Source organism: Pungitius pungitius, chromosome 6 (assembly GCF_949316345.1).
Source record: "Pungitius pungitius chromosome 6, fPunPun2.1, whole genome shotgun sequence".
Taxonomy (NCBI): domain Eukaryota; kingdom Metazoa; phylum Chordata; class Actinopteri; order Perciformes; family Gasterosteidae; genus Pungitius; species Pungitius pungitius.
This window is the reverse complement of record NC_084905.1, coordinates 9,096,267-9,115,923: the sequence shown is the minus strand read 5'-3', so window position 1 is coordinate 9,115,923 and position 19,657 is coordinate 9,096,267. Positions and strand designations below refer to the sequence as shown.

At 42.8% G+C, this 19,657-nt stretch overlaps 1 protein-coding gene across 2 annotated transcripts in view; it reads right to left on the bottom strand.

Moving 5' to 3' along the window:
- The window catches only part of LOC119196490 (anoctamin-1-like), a 29,993-nt gene extending 10,648 nt beyond the window's left edge, over positions 1-19,345 (bottom strand). For both annotated transcript variants that reach the window (XM_037452222.2, XM_062563021.1), the window contains exons 1-10: positions 19,013-19,345; positions 14,909-15,283; positions 11,365-11,463; positions 7,908-8,059; positions 7,658-7,712; positions 7,016-7,064; positions 6,360-6,415; positions 5,685-5,726; positions 5,076-5,140; positions 4,323-4,457 (exon numbers count right to left, since the gene is read on the bottom strand). In XM_037452222.2, coding sequence (XP_037308119.1) covers positions 4,323-4,457; positions 5,076-5,140; positions 5,685-5,726; positions 6,360-6,415; positions 7,016-7,064; positions 7,658-7,712; positions 7,908-8,059; positions 11,365-11,463; positions 14,909-15,283; positions 19,013-19,117 — 1,133 coding nt within the window. In that variant the 5' untranslated portion in view covers positions 19,118-19,345. The remainder of the gene's footprint in view (positions 1-4,322; positions 4,458-5,075; positions 5,141-5,684; positions 5,727-6,359; positions 6,416-7,015; positions 7,065-7,657; positions 7,713-7,907; positions 8,060-11,364; positions 11,464-14,908; positions 15,284-19,012) is intronic.
- Between the last annotated feature and the right edge of the window lie 312 nt (positions 19,346-19,657).

Here is a 19,657-nt window from a genome sequence, read left to right as displayed (position 1 = left end):
CTTTATTTTTGAAACCTCACAAAAACACATTTACACATGAGTGTATGATACTGCAGGTACTTAAACGTTACCTTGCTCCCACTGATGGGCTAACCCTTGGAGCCAGAGGAAGAGGCAGCAGAGGACGGTCGGCGCAGCGCGTCAAAGACACATTTACTTCCACTCCATGACCTCCTCTGACCTCGGAGCAGAGATGCTCACGAGTCCCAAAGCTCGAGTCCGAGTCGAGTCTGAAGTCTTTCGAGGACGAGTCTCAAGTCGAGTCCCCACCTCTTATCATCGTCCCTTTTACCGTAAAAAACCATAACAACAACTTTTTACTCCTCCTTTGCTCTTTACTTAATTTTTTTGTGGTTTTTCCCATAAACTGAAAATACGAAGCGTAGCCGCTAAACCGGGTTTCGTAGATGTTCACAGTAAGAATCGACGCAACCGTCTGTAATGACAGCGGTTACCAGGGTAACAAGAGGAGAAAAGTTCATTAACGGATATAAATAAATAATCCTGGTCCGACGGGATGTGTTAGCAGCAGTAGTTGACTACACTCGCTGCTCTTGTCTCTGATATTTATTGTCCACGTATTGTTTTGCTTCAGTGAGCAGAGCAGAGACAGTTTAAGGAGATCGCAGAGTAAACGGTCCGCCACGGGAGCGCATACATCCCGACGTCAGCGAACCGTCGGTCGGCCCGCCAGCTATGGAAGTAAATCTGTGCCATCGGGGCTTGAAATAAAAAGATGATTGAATTTCTAGCACTGAATATTTTTCCATTGAAATTATGTACCTGAATGTTTTTCAACATTAAAACAACGCAAAAAAATTCAACCTAAAAAAACAAACTGTTGAAATATTCAGCCGCAAAAGAAATGGAGGTTACAATATTCAACCCAAAAAATTTCAACCTTGAGACACCAACATCCGGGACACTAAGGAAGAGCAATCGATTCTAGATTCAAGATCAGGAGCGTGCGTCAAGCTAAAGGAGCGAGCACCCAAAACACCTTCGGCTTTGGATTGTAGCCATGTCCAATAATAACGGGGCTTTAACTCTTCTTTATGCCATCAGTGTGGTTTGTGTCTGTAAGATTCTGTAATAGACAGCTGACATTTGTACATTAACAGACTGTATTGGACATGAACTAAGCGAAGTTAAACGAGAGCGTACAGCCGCTCAGAATACGCCTCTTCTTCTAGTTTTGAATTAATTTAATGATGCTGAGATCCTTCGACAAGCTGTTAGGAGTGATTGGCGGAGTTTTGAATCCAGGAACACGCTTGAAGAGACACATGAGCCGCTGTAGCGTAGTGGGGGGCAGCGGCATTAACGGAGCGTGCAGACGCATAAACCCGACAGGACATGCAGGAATAACCGCAGTAGCGCCGAGTGCGGAAAGTGGTCGGTGGAAGGATCCTTTTTCTGAGCGGCACAAGCCGATCTCAGTTGGGTATTAAGCGGCATTCAAAGTCCACGTAACGTTAAATGAGTCTTCATGACCATGGGTAAACTTTATTGAGGATCTGGCACAACACAGCGACCTTCAAGTAGCGCAGAGTCATACATAAAGGGATGTACGTCTTAATGCGAGGCTTTAGAATTTATCTCAAAGGGATCCTGTATTTGCTCATAAAGTCTGAAACGAGAACCCATTTTTCAGTGATGGTGTTACGTGCCTACTGGTTTTTGAACTACTGGTTTGGCTACGGGTGCGTGTTTGTTTTCCCCCGGCAGGCAGGTGTTGTCTGCCTCCGTCACTTGAGTCGTCACACATTTGCAAACATATTGTGCTGAAAATGTTCAAAAATGCATCCCATATCCATTGCAGCGATTACGATTGTATAAGTGAGCACTACGTCACTGCCAGGTATGAAGAAATACATAAAAGAACATTTATTAAAAGTCTGCCACAACCGGGATTCGAACCGTGTCGCGCAAAATAATATTGTGACACAAAGCAGCTGCGCTACACACTCAGCCAACCAAGCTTACATGAGTTTAGCTGATTTGTATAGTTCCAACAGTTGTTTATCGTTAGTGGCAAGCAAACGTTTTGGTTCAGGGTGGACATTATTTGTTCTTTTATGTATTTCTTCATACGTTGCCACACTGATGGCATAAAGAAGATTTAAAGCCCCGTTATTATTGGACATGGCTACAATCCAAGGCCGAAGGTGTTTTGGGTGCTCGCTCCTTTAGCTTGACGCACGCTCCTGATCTTGAATCTAGAATCGATTGCTCTTCCTTAGTGTCCCGGATGTTGGTGTCTCAAGGTTGAAATTTTTTGGGTTGAATATTGTAACCTCCATTTCTTTTGCGGCTGAATATTTCAACAGTTTGTTTTTTTAGGTTGAATTTTTTTGCGGTGTTTAAATGTTGAAAAACATTCAGGTACATAATTTCAATGCATAAATATTCAGTGCTAGAAATTCAATCACCTTTTTATTTAAACCCCCGATGGCACAGCTTTACTTCCATAGCCAGCGCTGTTGCCGTCTTGTTGAAAGGTTTTGTAACCAAAGCTCACGACGAATGGCACAGCAGCGGCCGGTGCATTCGACATATTTTTCGTGTGTGGCTGCGCGTGCGCAGCCAGCAATATATGTCAATGTACGTGTTACGTAGGCAGGTAACGGGGGGAGCGGTATAGCGAGCTCATCAGATGTTTCCTAAAATTAAACATTGTTCACGAGTCCCAAAGCTTGAGTCCGAGTCGATTCTGAAGTCACCGTGTGTGCGACTCGAGTCGTACTCGAGTCCGAGTCTCAAACTCGAGTCCCCATCTCTGCCTCGGAGGCGTTTAATCATATTTGTCGTGCACCCTGCAACAATTTTGCTGCAAATGTTGCATTTTTCAGAGTTTTCGGTTTGTTTCGAAAAGTGTAACCACACTCTGGTCCGCATAAGCACGCTATCTATGTTCGATCGCTCTGTTATGCCGACACTTCCGGTGGACGCTTATTCGTTGGTGTTCAGCGGTTTCTATTTCCGGTCGGCGCCGGCAGACTGAGAATCGAAACTAGGAATCCAATTTTAAACTTTTGAACGATTCCGGGTAAATCGCAAAGCTAGTCCCGATTCCAATCGATCCTCGATACTCGATACCCAAGCCTAAACACACCATTACACCACCACCAGCAGCCTGCACAGTGGTAACAAGGCATGATGGATCGATGTTCTCATTCTGTTTATGCCTAATTCTGACTCTACCATCTGAATGGCTCAACAGAAATCGAGACTCATCAGACCAGGCAACATTTTTCCAAAACTGTCCAATTTTGGTTAGTTCTTGCAAATTGTAGCCTCTTTTTCTTATTTGTAGTGGAGATGAGTGGTACCCGGTGGGGTCTCCTGCTGTTGTAGCCCATCCCCCTCAAGGTTTTGCGTGTTGTGGCTTCACAAATGCTTTGCTGCATACCTCGGTTGGAACGAGTGGTTATTTCAGTCAAAGTTGCTCTTCTATCAGCTTCAATCAGTCGGCCCATTCTCCTCTGACCTCTAGCATCAACAAGGCATTTTCGGCCACAGGACTTCCGCATACTGGATGGTTTTCCCTCTTCACACCATTCGTTGTAAACCATAGAATTGGTTGTGCGTGAAAATTTTAGTATCTGAGCAGATTGTGAAATACTTAGACCGACCCGTCTGGCACCAACAACCAACAATGCTCCAAATTGCTTAAATCACCTTTCTTTCCCATTCTGACATTTAGTTTGGAGTTCAGGAGATTTTCTTGACCAGGACCACACCCCCAAATGCATTGAAGCAACTGCCATGTGATTGGTTGATTAGATTGGTTGATTATATAATTGCATTAATGAGAAATTGAACAGGTGTTCTTAATAATCCTTTAGGTGAGTGTAAATGGTAGCATGAAGTCAAGTGCTTGTTGTAGCCACATGATTCCCACTAAACGCTCTCTCTCTTCTGTCTTCTTCTTTTCAGTTTCTTTGTGGATTTGTTTTTAAAGTGAACCCGTTCTCCTTATGTGTGGGTGCCCAAACAGTGATGGTGGTAATTGTTTGCCGATGAGCAAACAAGCCATTAATACTTACCATCAAATGGTCTAACCTTTTGGGAATGACACTTTGATTCCTATACTAGAGAAGATCCATGTGTTCTAGCCGTGAACTGGTGTCTCTGGACGTCATATTAGATATCCGTGCACATCCCCCAGAGATGGCAGATGGGACTTAATATTGTCACAATTATTGACATTGATGCTTAAAAAGCAATGTACGCCAAAATAGCTTCAAGAAAGATAAACAGCAGGAGAGTATGAGCGGTTACGGAATTGAGTGTGTGCGTGTGTGTGTGCGCGTGTTTACCTTGGTATGTTGTCATCGACTGTTGCACATCCGTACAGAAACACAATGACCCCCACTAGAGAGGCAGGAATCAGCATCTGGGTATACAGACCCAACCAGGCAAAGTACAGGCCGATTTTCTCACCAAAGTACTTCCTAAACAACACAAGTTTGGATTATTCACACACATTCTCATCCAACCTGCATCACAAATGATGCTTTAAAAGGCTTATTAGGAAAAATGAAATAAAAAGTCTCAGCCTATTCAAAGCAGAAAGAAAGCACTTTAGGATATTAAGAAAGGGTTTCCCAATACAACCCATATAACAAGTAGAACTATGCAAATACTACAAATTGTATACACATAATACAACACAATATATTCACTCATAGACGCCAACATCTTCAAGGACTTATTTTATTAGCATTTATTTGGAAAACAATATTGTAGGACAGCCCTTGCACACATATATACTGTCTCAACTGTCAGAGACCAAATTAAAGGTCAAGGTTGAGAACGGATGGTACTTTTACATCCTGGTCTTTTAGAGTCAGAAAATGTCTTTTTTTTAAATGTATGTATCTCTGAATTTATCTTCAGCCATTAAATTTAGTCTACAGCTACGCTAGGTTTATTATTGTCTCATGAGCACGACATAAAACATGACATAACTTGACTAGACACGCTGTGACATCAGCCAAATTCTCATTACTCTTTTTAGCCCTGATTTTACCACACAGGGAAGATTGGAAGTAAATAATATATGTCCTTACCTCACTAGTCCGATGGGCTGGTACTTGTAAAAGACACCATAGTTCGCCCACTCTTCATACAAAAGCTGGGGGTGACAATCCAAAGTATTATGTGGCATCTTTTGCATAGCTTTATTTTACATTTCATACTTTCTACTTCCATTATTGTCTCTGGGCAGAGATCCTTTTCCTCTGAGTGAAAGGTTCATGTTTCATTTACATCCGTCTTTTGACTGGCTGGAAGGTTTTTAATTGTTTAATCTGTACTGTTGGGTGATTCATTGTCATGATAATATTTTCTGTAAAAACTTTATTTGTTGTTCATTAGGGGATTCATATAGATTTGGTATTTGTGGGACTAAGTGGGTCGTGTTTTTAACAATGGAGCTCTAGCCACAGAAAAGAAGCCTGGAGATGGAGACAGAAGGTGATGAAATGAAGGAACAACCCTGTGTAAAGCTGTTATGTAAATGACTCATTCCAAGGGAATCCTTTTCATCAGGTGATTATAGACCATTTAAAATATACCCAGTAATGTCATATTCAATTTCTGCCAATTGATATCCCTCAATCCTACACACCTATTTTGGTAAAGAATCTGAACATGCAGTTTAGAAACAGCTTTCTCACCTTTCTGTCATTGGGGACAGCGCTCTCCTCATTAATATCTCCCTGATAAAGGAGGAGAAACACAACGGTTAATGACTGCTGCACACTGCCATTGTTTCCCCTCTTCTTCTAGCAGCAATTGCAATTGTTTAATGGGATATTTGCATGATTTTCTGCACTAATTGGATTCAATAATGAATTCAAAAGTAGTTTATCGCCCACTTTTATTTGAAAACGATCACTCTATGAAGGAAAAGTGCAAAGCCAATTGGTTTACTCAGACAAGGTGCTTTTTACAAGAGTATTCCCTTCACAGTAGCAGTTATAATATTTTGTGTAGATCTCAACTCAAACATTAATTTAATTGAATCAAATATAAAAGCAAAGCAGTTTGCTGCTTCCAGGGCAAGAACATTTTGTCTAGATTCTAGATCATAAGATTATAACAAGTTAACATTTAGAACCCGGATCAATCCTCGCCCCTTGTGACCGTTGGTTTGAGATACGGGTGAGCAATAGACTTACAAAATAATAATAATTAAAGAAAAACTGCGTTGCTGTCCAATAAACTAATTTTCACTGTAAATTGATTGTTCCTTTGACGTAATAATAACACGTTACCTGGGACAGCCTTACTCAAAAATGATTTACTATTACCATCATTAATATTAAAGTATTGGCACGAGGAGAACTAACGTCATGTAGAGGATAAGCTGCTGTGTAGACACCATTGCCCAGGAGACTGGTGATCCCTGTGGAGAGAAAACACTTTAGTTCATGGTTCTACATATTCATACCCGCTCAGCAAGTGTTTCCACAGCTGGGTCATCGAGGCTTGTACAACTCGTACTGTTATATCACCTAAGCAATGTTGGACAACCTACCAGAGAAGTGTTGTAAGCTACCAGGTATTGCACATTTAATGAAGATAAGCCCAAAGAGAAGGATGGCAAGCAGAGCTCCAGCAACATGGCAAAAGTAGCAACAACTCAAAAAAGTCATTCCTCTTCCCACATATCAATCAGTGACTGGTGTGGGCTGGTTATTTTTCAAAAAGTGTCAAAGCAGGGTTAGATTTTTGCTCTTTTTCAATGTTCATCTGTGATCTGGATTTGGTTGTAACTGCAGATAACTGTGTCTTTATCGCTCTCTTCGTTAGTCCCATTTATTTGAAAGGGTTTAGTGTTTTTATGCTGATACCTACTTTAGATAGCAATAAATCACTTTTGGACATTTACTTTTTAGTCCAAATCTCCAATGATTTTCTTTCATTATTCATCAAAAGTGACTTTGGCCAAATTATTAAAATATGCAGGAATAATGGAAAAGAATGTGCTGAGGTGCAGACTCACCCATACTGTACTTGGCCTTGCATTTTGTTCTTTTTAGTATTTCAAAAACCTGAGGAAATGGAAATAGAAATACTGAAATGTATTCAACACGCCACAAATATATAGTATATAGATATAGTTGTATAGACTCCATAACAGGACAATGATGAAGTTCTAATTTACAATAAGAAAATATCCTTTTTTGTTTAAAAAACATATGGTTCTGACCCTGGGGGAATGACATTAATATAACATTTGACATAAATACTGTGAATGCATATATATTTAAGGATCAGATAACCTCCTTATACAACAGCATACCATTGTGACAGAGTTCCCCTCATCATGGGTGACCAACAGTTAAAACACTTTCTTATCTTTAGTGATAATGACTTTGTCCACGTTGGTAAAGAAAAAATTACAGTTGCTGGTATTATTACGTGGTAAACGTAAAATAAAATATTTAACTTTAAAAAAGATGAGGGAATCTGTCATTTAAACGTGCCAACTAATTTCAGTGTTGTAGTGTCATTAGTGTACTACTCTGACTTCAACTTACACAGGACATGAAGAATCCGATGTGTTGGCTAAATACAATAGAATAGAATAGAAGGACATTTTGGGGTTGGCAGATACTTTGCAGACAATCATCAGTCGACTTACTATTGAACTCCTGGTTTTGCTGTCGAAGAAGTAGTCTTTGTCTGAGAGATCAAACCTGTTTGTTAAAAAAACACACTTAGATAATGTGTTCTTAAGTTTGGACAAATTACTATTGCGTACCACAGTAATAATGTACTTTTTAAAAAGAACGGATGCTTCTTACGATTATGTGGACTTGACAAATACATTAGCCTAAATACATTAGACAAAGATATACTTTATTCCATAGAAGCGTTAGAGATGCGCTTACAGGTGCTGTTTCTCTCTGGAGAAAGTGTGTGACAGGTGTTTGATGTTCTTCTGTTGGTGTTCCTCAACTTGAGGATGGAGAGGTTCAACGACTTTACTGACAAGGGAGCTAATCTTCTCCACCACGCCACGTAACTGCTTGACTTCATACACCTAGAAATGGAATACGTAGGGGTCAGAACACTCAGCTTTCAGTAATCACCTTTTCATGTTATCTTATAATTTTATTAATACAAATTTAATATAATTTATCATCCTTTTGGGCAAAAATTGTATCGTATGATTCACTTTGTAATTTATTTAAAAAGTACTAATATATATATATATTAGGGCCGGGACTCGATTACAAATATTAATCTAATTAATTAGAGGCTTTGTAATTAATTAATCGAAATTAATCGCATTTTAATTGCATAAATATTTGACCTGAGAACAGTGAGAAGTAACTTTTTTCACATGGATTTTTATTTTTGTTCAACCAATTCCAGCAGACAAGTGTAGCAATAGCATATTTAGAAATATAGTACTTTCAGAAATTCAGGTAGCCTATAGGTAAGTAGACCTTCGGTAAACTAGTTTTTTTTTAAGTCGACCAATACTTTCAAGTACATTCAGAACATTGGTTATTTTTTCAGACGTGGACTTAGTTACCCTGGTCCTTAAACCAGTCATCCAGTGCAGTGTGGGTTGGGTGTGGGTCCTTGTACTCGGAGTCGGGCTAACGTCCACGCTAGCTGCTAATTGTTTTGCGTTGAGGTGATACTTGAGGCTCGATGTGCTGCGGTGATATGCGAATTCCTTGTTGCACAGCTTGCACACAACCATGGTCTTATCGACGCTTCGATCCGTTTTTTATAGTAACATTTCCCATTCACGCGGCCACCCGACACGGTCTCGTCAGCTTCTTCATTTTCACTGTGGTTTGTTGTTGTCTGAGGTCATGAACGCTAGTTGGTGCTCCAGTATAATCGGTCCGCCGAAACTCATCCAGTGAGAAACGTTCCGCGGTGCAAAAAATGAGTGTAAAAATGCGTAAAAAATGTTTAATGTGTTATTTTTTGTGTAATTAATTAATCTTAATTCACATTGTAATTAATTAATCGTAATTAACGCGCTAAAGTCCCGGCCCTAATATATATACAATATGTATATATACAAATGCGACACAGTGGCAGTTAAATATTTCTTGAAAATCACAACTTGAACATTAATGTAATGAAATCAAATATAAAACCAAAGCTATTTGCCAACATTTAAGGACATGTTTGATACCTTTGAACATTTGTTCATTGGATCTTTTAACACGTGATTTGTGACTGCTCCTTATTGTCTAACAAACATAAAAAATGTTCACCTTCATATTGATGTTTATGTTTAGGTCTATTTGATTTTGATGACCTGAACCTGAATCAACAGCATCACTCAGTGCACAGCTAAGTCTGGAAAGAATCTTATAGAAACATGGTGAAAACCATCCATATGGGTAAAAACAGATTCGTACAACTATGTGAGTACCCTTAGCTTAGACATATAATTGTTTTTACCTTACTCTAAAGTACAGATTTAGGATAACCCGATCCGCCCGAACCGGCCCCAAGACCCCCGTCTCCGCCCGAACCGGCCCCAAGACCCCTTTCTCCGCCCGAACCGGCCCCCAGACCCCCGTCTCCGCCCGTACCGGCCCCCAGACCCCGTCTCCGCCCGTCCCGGCCCCCAGACCCCCATCCCGGCCCCCAGCCGCCCGTCTCCGCCCGTCCCGGCCCCCAGACGCCCATCTCCGCCCGTCCCGGCCCCCAGACGCCAGTCTCCGCCCGTCCTGTCCCTGGCCCCGTCTCCAGCCCCCCGACGTCTGTTTCCGCCCGTCCCGTCCCTGGCCCCCTCTCCAGCCCCCCGACGTCTGTTTCCGCCCGTCCCGTCCCTGGCCCCGTCTCCAGCCCCCCGATGTCTGTTTCCGCCCGTCCCGTCTCCAGTCCCGTCCCCACAACCCCGGATCGTGCCCCCTCCCTCCCGTCCCTTGATCGTCTCCCCCCCACCCCTGGGGGACGTCTGGGATCCGGCCCTTGAGGGGGGGGTGGGGTCAGGGGTTGGGCCGGCGCCCCCCGCCACGACGGCGCCGGAGCCGCATAGCTCGGCGCCCCCCGCCACGACCGCGCCGGAGCCGCACAGCCCGGCACCCCCCGCCTCGACGACGCCGGAGCCGCACAGCCCGGCGCCCCCTGCCACGCCGCCGCCGCAGAGCCCTGAGACCCTATGGCTCGGCCGCTGTTCTGGCCGGCCCCCCGAAGGACCCGACAAGTGGCCGTCGGCACCTGGAGTTACCCGCGCGGCCCAGGATCGTCGGGTCCCCACCCTCCCTCCCCTTGTCTGATTTTCTCCGGTTCTGCTCCCCTTTAGGACCGTCTGGAATTCGGTCCTTGAGGGGGGGGTTATGTCACGGTTTGGGTCCTCTTCCTGTCTTATTTTGTAGTTTTCTTGTCTCTCGTGTCTCTGGGTGAGCTTCACTTCCTGTCCTGTGATTTCCTGATTGCTTCCACCTGTGTCCAATCCCCTGCACCTCCCTTGTGTATTTAAGCCCCGTGTGCCTGTTGTCCCTTGTCGCGTCATTGTCTTTGTCAGTCGTCGTTGGAGCACACCTCTATTCCTGTTCCTGTTCCCGTTCCCGTTGTGTTTAATAAAGAACACTTTCTGTAAGAATCCTGCGCCTGGGTCCTACTTCCTGTTCCGCCTGCACCAGCAAACCACCATTGTGACAGTTCTGGCATGTGTTAGGACTCTGATACCGCGGGCCTTTCAGGTATTTTCTTTAAATTATTAATAAATGTACACTGTGCCATTTCTGCTTAACATGCACAATTTGGTTCCAATAATCCATAATCAACATTGAGGTTCTTGTGTGTCCCAATCTTCACTTTGATTGATGTATTATGTCTGAGAGTATCTACTTACACGGCCTGACAACAGCGCTGAGACAATTTCATTACGGGTCAGTGTTCATTTGATTCACTAACTGGGGACCCCTTTCACTCCCAACTCTCTAAATGTCGTCTTAAAGTTCAAAATATTATTCTCTACATAAGCGTTGAGTGTCGGTTTTGAACTTGTCCAGGACGACGTGTCAGTTAACGTTACATGCAAGGTGTCTCTTGAAAATCTCTATGTTTAACGGGCACATACTTCTGCTTGTTATATGCACTGTGCCTTTTTCACTTGGATGAATACACTTCTACGTTCTGAACAATCAAGGCTCTATATGCATATAAGACTCTTTTTAAAACAAGATGCCAACATGGGTTCACCTACTAACTGGGACAACAATGACTGTAATATCGTTTCTTTACATTGTACACATACAGACAGACAGAAGCAAAGGTAGGTTACTTGGATATTTTTGAAAAACAAGGTGTCTCCTTTATTCGTTACCCGGACAAAAAAGAAAAAAAATATACACGGAGTCTTACCTTCTTGGTGGGCATCTTCAGCTTCATCAACTCCGCCTCTCGACAGAGGATGTTCCACGGAGCATGAATCTTGACAAAGCTCACCCCGGCAATCTTGGTCTATGAAACACACAGCAAACACATACCCCTTAGTGCACTTCATGTCATCACAAATTCAAAATGTAAACCTTCTGAAATGAATTGAATGTTGCATGTCAAAAACCGTGAAAAAGACACACAAGGTGGGACAAGACAACACAATAATCAATGTGGACTTTCACTGGACAAGGTTCCCCCTTTCTGTTGGACCTTATGTCTTCACTGCCAACATTATTGTCAGATGTTGAGCAGATCTCTTCCTCCGCTTGTGTCCAACACACTTAACCCCCAAAATAGCTCTCTCAGCTTTGGTTTGTGGATGGTTGTTACTGATGGGCAGCTGTCACTGTGTATGGTAGTGTAACTCTTTAGTGATGACCTTTAGAGGTGTGAATGGGTGAATAGTGACATGAAGTGTTTAAGAGATTTGTGATTTATTTACAGGGGGAGACCATTTACGATTACCACATTATTTGCAATGTTCCTCTCAGGAGCGACACCAGAACATCCCGCTCGGGGAGGCTGGAATTCAGCTGTTTCTGCAGGGTGATCATCCCGCAACAGTAATCATTCTAATGAGGCCTTATAATCTGCATGAACAAAATATGCAACCATTCTGATGTGTGCAGAGCTGTGTGCCGTTATTGAGCAGCTGCTTATAGAGTTAATGTGGGTAAACACAGCAGGGGGCCATGCTTAACTGCACTCTAACGTCTTAAACCTGCCTTCTAATGAACATCAGGGGACAACTTCTCTGGTGGAAAATAAGTCTGATTGTCTTTTAGACATGAGTCTAAACATGAGTTTATCTCACGCTTCAAGTATTTTTCAATAGAGCATAATGTTCATTATGTTGGTTTATTTAGAGCCAAACATACCACGCAGGGTATACTTTAGGGTGGGCTTACTTTGATTGACAGGTCACTGCAGTGTAAGGAGTCTCAGTTCAACTATAACTTCTTACTTACTTTACTTTACTTTGCCACACACACCAATAGGTGGCCTCACCACAACCACATCCTCTTCTTATTCACAGCTTATGTTTATATGTTTAAATTATTAGGAGATGAATTAATAGAATATTTTGACGTATCACCATTTTGTCCCACTTCTAGTTAAGTGTTCTCCGGTATTACACTGGGCTCCGACTACTTTACCCTACCGCCTGTGCGTGTTTACACTTGCGCCAAGTTTCAGGAAAATAAGAATCAAGGCCTTGAAATGACCACCTCAGGTCAGCCCTTTCGAGTCACTGCTGTGGAGGGCCTTATTTTCTATTTATATGCTGGCTTCAGGACATCTTATACATAGGCAGAATATCACTTTACAGTTTTACGCCCCGATATACAAATATATCTGAGCTGCAACCCTGCAAATACCGAAGACATTCACAAGTGGATGTCTCCTAACTTCTTGTAGTTACATTTAAACAAAGCTGTGTCACTACTAAAGATGGCTTCTTCTCAATGTGCTTCACCGGTAGGCAATTACCAGCATTTCCTCTTCAATCTATCATCTGATCAACTTCCTGTATACTTGCAAAGCCAGATTTTCCTAAAAAAAAAGAACTCCTCTACCACTGATAGTTTACTTTGGTGGACACAGAAGGGACATGGATAAGACGAGGGGAGGCAAGAGAACACAAGATCTCAGTGAGAGACAGATGAGAAGGAGGAGAGAAGGAGAGGTTGCAGGGACGTAGCGGATGTCACATCCTGAAGGCCTGTATAGTGTCCATCACCTGTTCTTCTGTCCCGACGAGAAGAGCTTCCTAAAATCCTCCAAACACAGGAAGTCTGGAGGGAACCCAAATGTGTGTGAAAGAGCAATGTCCAATCCTCAGTGCGCAAAACCATTTCCTTAGAAACACCCTGTAAGCCAAGTACATGCACGCACGCCTCCTTTAGTCAGTGTGCAGAATACAGTGGTCCCAGACTCCTTGATTCAAGTTGCCTCAGTAGCAACATTTGAGGACAGTGCTCAGCTATTGTCTGTGTTGTGTAAACCTACATTTATTACAAAGAGAAAACTTCAGCTGCCTGAACTAGAAGAGATTCTGAACTCTAGTAGAGGTGCAATGGATCATAAAACCCTTTTTTATTCTGTTTTTCTTTTCAAATGATAATAAAAGATTATATTTTTATTTATCAAAACACATCTTGCTTTTATCCCCAACGATGCACAACATATGCGAACAAAAATAACAATATTAAACAAAATAGTAATATGACATTGATTTGGTTTCCACCCCCCACCGATGGGGGGGTGGACTCTGAGGTCCTTAATCAATACAGATACGGTTAAAAAGTTCAAAACCAATATACGGGATATTTGTGAGATTCCAACAGCTGTCTATGCAGATTATGTCAGGATCGGCTGCTGGCGCAGGCGGAAGGCAGGACCCAAACGCAGAGTTTTCCAAACCAAGTGCTCTTTATTCAAACCGAAATCGAGACGTGCTCCAACAACGAGTGACAGTAGACAATGACGTGACAAAGGACAACTGGCACACAGGGCTTAAATACACAAGGGAGGTGCAGGTGATTGGACACAGGTGGAATCAATCAGGCAATCACAGGACAAGGCAGGAAGTGAAGTTACCCAGGAACACGAGAGACATGAAAACTACAAAATAAGACGCAAAGCAGACCCAAACCGTGACAGATTACGCTTCACCACAAGACACACAAATAATGTAGACTTGAAGCTAGGGGGTCTGAAAGAGACTAAAAAGGACACCCGTCGCCCACCCCGCCCCCTATCTCTGATAATACATTTAATAAAATGTGTCTCGTCCGTGAGACAGGAAAGTGTCAAAGAAACGCTTCTAAAATTGTTTTTGTGGACGGTCATGGGTTCCTCATATTTCCACTTCAACTCCTGCTCTTACCCAGTCCCTATAAGCAGAATGCACGCGTGTCCCAGGGAACTGAATATCGGGAAATACATCAACTAACCTGGCAGCCTGCTATTCTCTAATATGTCCCGCCCCATTCTCACATTGGACAAGTAACAGTTCCCCACTCTCAACTAAACTAAACTATTCTCAACTACTTCATATTAGTAATTTAGTTGCTACTTGGGTCCATTTCAACAAACTCAGTTTTTCTTAGAAGCTGCCTGTTTTTTAGAGGCCGGAGGTCCATCAGTGTCACTAAATCCTGTGTAAAAGTGATATATTCTTCCTTATATCATGACCATAAAGTATCTTGGTTGCCTCTATGCATATTTAGTGTTTGACTGTGGTCGTCCGCCCACAGACGACATGCTCTTTATTCCTTACACGGCTCACTGTGGTCACACCTGAGGGGGGGGCCCTTCCAACATCACAGCTGATTTCAAGATTACAGACCCTAACAAGTGTAGCTCTTATGTAAAGGGAAGGAGGCTTAACAAATAATAGTAACCATACATTTTATTTGCGTAGCGCTTTTCACACACATTACATATAAAGAAGTTAACTCACCTCCTCGTCTTTCTCCAGCTCCAACCCCATGTCCCTCAGTTTCCCCTCAAACTCCTCCCTGCGGAGAATCTTTTGATCCTCGTGGCCATTGAGGGTCTCTGCTGGACAGCCTAGCTCCACATCGGCCCCCGAGGGGTCCTTTGCCCCTTGTGCGTGGTGGTGTGGGGTGTGCTGCTCGCGGCTGTGGGGGCCACGCCGTAGGCTGCGGGCCACGGCGTTTTCGGTCAGCAGGTGGGTCGCCTGTCGGCCGGAGCGGCCCGAGGTCGGCTTCTTGGACGGGTAGCTGAGGACGTAGTCCACGCGTCGCTGACCGTCCAGGAAGAAGAGGCCGTGTTGGCACAGGGTGCTCTCCTGGGGGGTTAGTGCCTTCAGCAGCTGGGGACAGAAGAGGAGGGAGTGATGGGGGGGAGTATTAAGATCAACACGATTTTGACCCCTACATATTTTAATCCTTTTTTTGGCCATCATAGAGAGTTGGCAGCTGTGAGATGGGGAATGACCTCAGACAAAGCCAAGATGCTTCCCTCAGGAGGCGTTCATTCTGGTGTCTATGAACGACACGTTCTTTCAGGTTAACATAGTTCAATAGGGTGCCAGATTTCCATAGAAAACACACCATAAACGCGCCTTAATAAGTAGCGGAAAAAACACCCAATCTGGCAACACCAGCCTCCAGTGTCGCACCGCCGCATGCATCATCAAAAAAAAGAAATGCATTGAGGCGACAGCTGCGTGTAGCAAAGAGGCGGCGTATAATAATTTAAAAGAGTTTTATGAAGTTACTGACAAGGTCGGTGAAGATGGGAGGAATCTGACCTTTCTTTGCAAACATTTGCACCTTAATGATAACTGTCATGTTTTTATTCCTTATTTTAAAAAGACCATTCAAACAGCATATGTTTGAGAATGTACTGTAGGGATGAACGCTGCAGCTGCTGCTAGTGTGGAGTGAATGGACAGCAACATTAAAGCAACAAAGGGAAAATTATGTCCCTGGTTGGATAAGGATTCAAAATTGGATATGAAGATGAAATCTGATGCATAGCTTCAGTGTTAAAACTGATAAAATAATTGCTGTCTGTGGTTCTGGGCTGTGGCAATAATTTTGAAAAATAATAGCTTGCAGCAACATATGGAAAAAAAGAACTTAACTAGTTGGAACTGTGAACTTAGTTCAAATATTTTGAAGTTTGAACTATGAACTGAACTAGTTCATTTTAAAATTTGTGAACTGAACTTTGAACTAGTTCATGTAGAAAGTGAACTTTCCCAACACTGATGGTTTCAGTTAAGAATTAGTATAATACCATTCTAATCAAAATATCAATCTACCTACCTAGGTCAAATCTTAAACACTGGTCTATGAATAACGCTTACATGTGGTGCATAGGCAATCATTTAGATAATAGTTTTCTGGTTGAATGTTCAGCTCAAGTCTAGAATGCTGATGAATCAGAATAAGTTATGGTATTGCAAGGTTTAGCAGACCACTCAAAATCCACTAGAATGCAGGAAATCACATCTATATACATCCCACATGTCATGGGGGAGTGGACCTTCAGCTATGTCTGCTTCACAAAATGTAACTAATATTGTCCATCTCCAATTGGCTGCTCCTATCAATGGCTTTGTACCTCCCCACAAAACACCAGAATGCAGGGTACAACATGGGTTCAACAGCAAATTAATTCCAATTCTCTGATATATGAGCCACCAACTTGTGTGGCTGTGTGCGTGGCATGATTTTAGTCACCCCCGACAAAATCTCTCTCCAAGGTTTTTTTAAAAGTTGGCAGGTATGAGGACAGTGATTCAAATGGTGTTGTGGAGTAAGCCAGCTGTACGACAGGACCACTGCAGGGACACCCACCATCAGGTGTAACCACCATCCACAGAAACCTGAAGGAAGCTTACAAAGAATGCATGCAATGAATTATGGGATATTGTTCAGCTGAAGATCTCTGGAAGTCATCCACAGGTCAACTGGAGACTCTTGGATTTGTGGATTCCATGAATTATGGATTTTAACTTCTTTAAATGCTAATTAAATCTGCAGGTGAAGTGCATACATTTGGATTAACCCTTATTACACCTATTTGACTTCTATAATTTAGATATATAGATCCAAATGATGGTTTTGGGATTTTGAGGGGGCAGTAGATTCGCCAAAAGTCTGTGACCCCTGTACATTCTACATGAGACACAAATAGTGTGTGAGCTGCACCATACAGTATTTATTCCCCATGACGTCTACTCAGAACCGTGTGGCAGCAGATCTCTGGAACAGTGTCTGCGGATCAAACTACACAGAGACATCTAAAGGGGAACACCCAGTCTAAACTTTAGGATCTGTTTATTACCTTGTCTCTAGGGGGGGGCTTCTAGCTGGTCCCCATGTTGGATCCAGATCACACAAAATACATCGGCGTTCACGAAGAAGCGTCTTTTTTTAGTTGGTGCAAAAAGCACTTAACCCTAACACTTTTCAAGGGGAAACATGAGGACCAAAAACAGCTTAGATTTCTTAGGACATAAAGCTGCCATTTATTTTACAGAAACACAGTTCTCTTTCCTTTCTTCCCTCACGATGACCCTTAGATGGAAAACTCCTTCTCTGTTTCCCGTAACCAATTCAGCTGGAGCAGAAAAGAAAACAAATGATACATACGATCTAATGAAACCAATGCTCATCTGTCCAAAATTGTGTGTTTTTAAAAAAAGATCTAAATTGGACACATGTCACTATTATTTATAGTATTTATTTTCATTACTGGTACTAAAAATATTTGTATGGCTCCACAGCAGCTTTTATTTATGTTTCTAAGGTCAACACACGGTCAACAACTGTTGAAGTGCTCCAAATAATGCAGATTTAGCTACCTAACATTTTAAAGCGAAGAAGCCCCCCACGAACCACAAAGAGATTAAAAGATCTTTTGGTGGTTCGTGGGGGGCTTCTTCGCTTTAAAATTTTAGGTAGCTAAATCGGAAACCCTGAGAGGCAAGTAAGAAAAGAATCCTGATGTTTTTGATTTTAGGACCTAAAGGAATAGTGTTTTTATCACTATATACTGTATAAGGGCATCTCGTAAATGTAAATGTAATTCAATTTATTTTGTATATCCCAAAAACACTATTTACAGAATACTTTATATATAGTCTGTACAGACTTGACATCCTATGTCCTGAAACCCTCACATCGGCACAGAAAAAACCCTTCACCAGGGAGAAAAAATGAAAGCAACCTGAGACCGCAGAGGAGGATCCCCCTCCCGGGATGGACGGACTGCGGTGGATGTCGTGTGGACAAAAATGAACGTAAAAAATGCGTTCAATTCATACAACAGTATTAAAGTATATTGATAGCCAAAAGAAAGACTTGTTACAAAGCTGGCCAATTCATGGTAAATATTACTCTGCAAAAATGTGAAATAGTAATAACATAAGCAATATGTGGCAAACATTTCCCACATGTTTTTAAGTCAAAACCACACAAGAGAAAAGATTTAGTTGAATGTTTTTTGTTCCGTAGTTGTTAGTTTGTCGGCGCACACACTGTGATGTTTCATGAAGGGGGCCCCGAGTTTCCTTCTTTTATGAGCCTTCTGCTGCGTGGACCACCAAAGAAGTTAAGTTAAGTGCAGGGAGACGTCTCCCCGTCAGTAAGCAGAATGACCTTTGCTTTTGATCTTCCTCTTGGTCCAGGGTGAGATATCAGGAGGTCTGGTAGCTCACGTTTACTGCTGTTCTCTGTGTTTGTGAGTAAAAGGCAGCTGGCTTCCTAGGCGTGGAGTGTTTTTAATCAGCTGCATAAAAGTAATCTAGCAAATTCCTGAAGTATTGTGTTTTTAGCCACGGCGTTTGATCAAATCCAAACATTTCTCTAAAGCCTTTTCATATCAATACATATTTAGTTTTTTGGGAGCAGACATGATTGGAATTTTTCTTTTGAAATTGTATTAGTTAGTGTATCTCATCCCAAATCACAGTATACTTAATGTCTCCTGAATATTTGTGGCTGGTCCAGATTGTCCATAACTGTCTCTGAAAAGACTTCTTCTAATGGTTGGGTTTCTTCTTCCAGCCTCTCGTGGACAAACTCACCTTAAACTTTCCGTGGAAGATGACATCTTGTAGGAAGTGCGGAGCCTGTTGCTCAGACCCGGGGGTCGGAGAGAGGTCGACTCTCCCTTCTGCTTCCTCGGCCATCGTCCAGGTGGAAAGCAGAGACGGCCTGGTGCTGGGGGGAGATGTTTCCACACAAAGTAGTCCTCTCTGTGCTTCTCCTCCCCCTCACTCCGCCTGTGTCTTCTGTCAGAGATTCAGAGACTGTGATTTATGATATCACCTGGCATTAAGAGGGCCCACCCCTCTCCTCTGCTCTCCTCCTCGGATTTTCTAGCAACCTGCCACTTCCCGGTGGCTCCGCTGGTCTCAATGTGGAGCGGTCAGAGGCAGCCCCGCCGCCTTGTTACTTGAGAAGCTGCCCGAGAGCCAAGATCTAAACTTAGACAACGATAAAACCCTGATGAACACGAGGTGTCCTCCCTCTCTCCCTCAGTCTCTACAGGACCACCCCCCACACACACCCAACCTCTCCCTCGTTCTGCCGATGGCTGCAAGTTACATGTACAAGAAAGGACAACATGGCGCAGACATTCCCAAACCTCTCCCTCATACTGCCAGTCAACACAAGTATGCGTGTGTGTGCTACATGATACGAGGCTGCAGACTGCAGTGAATCAAAGC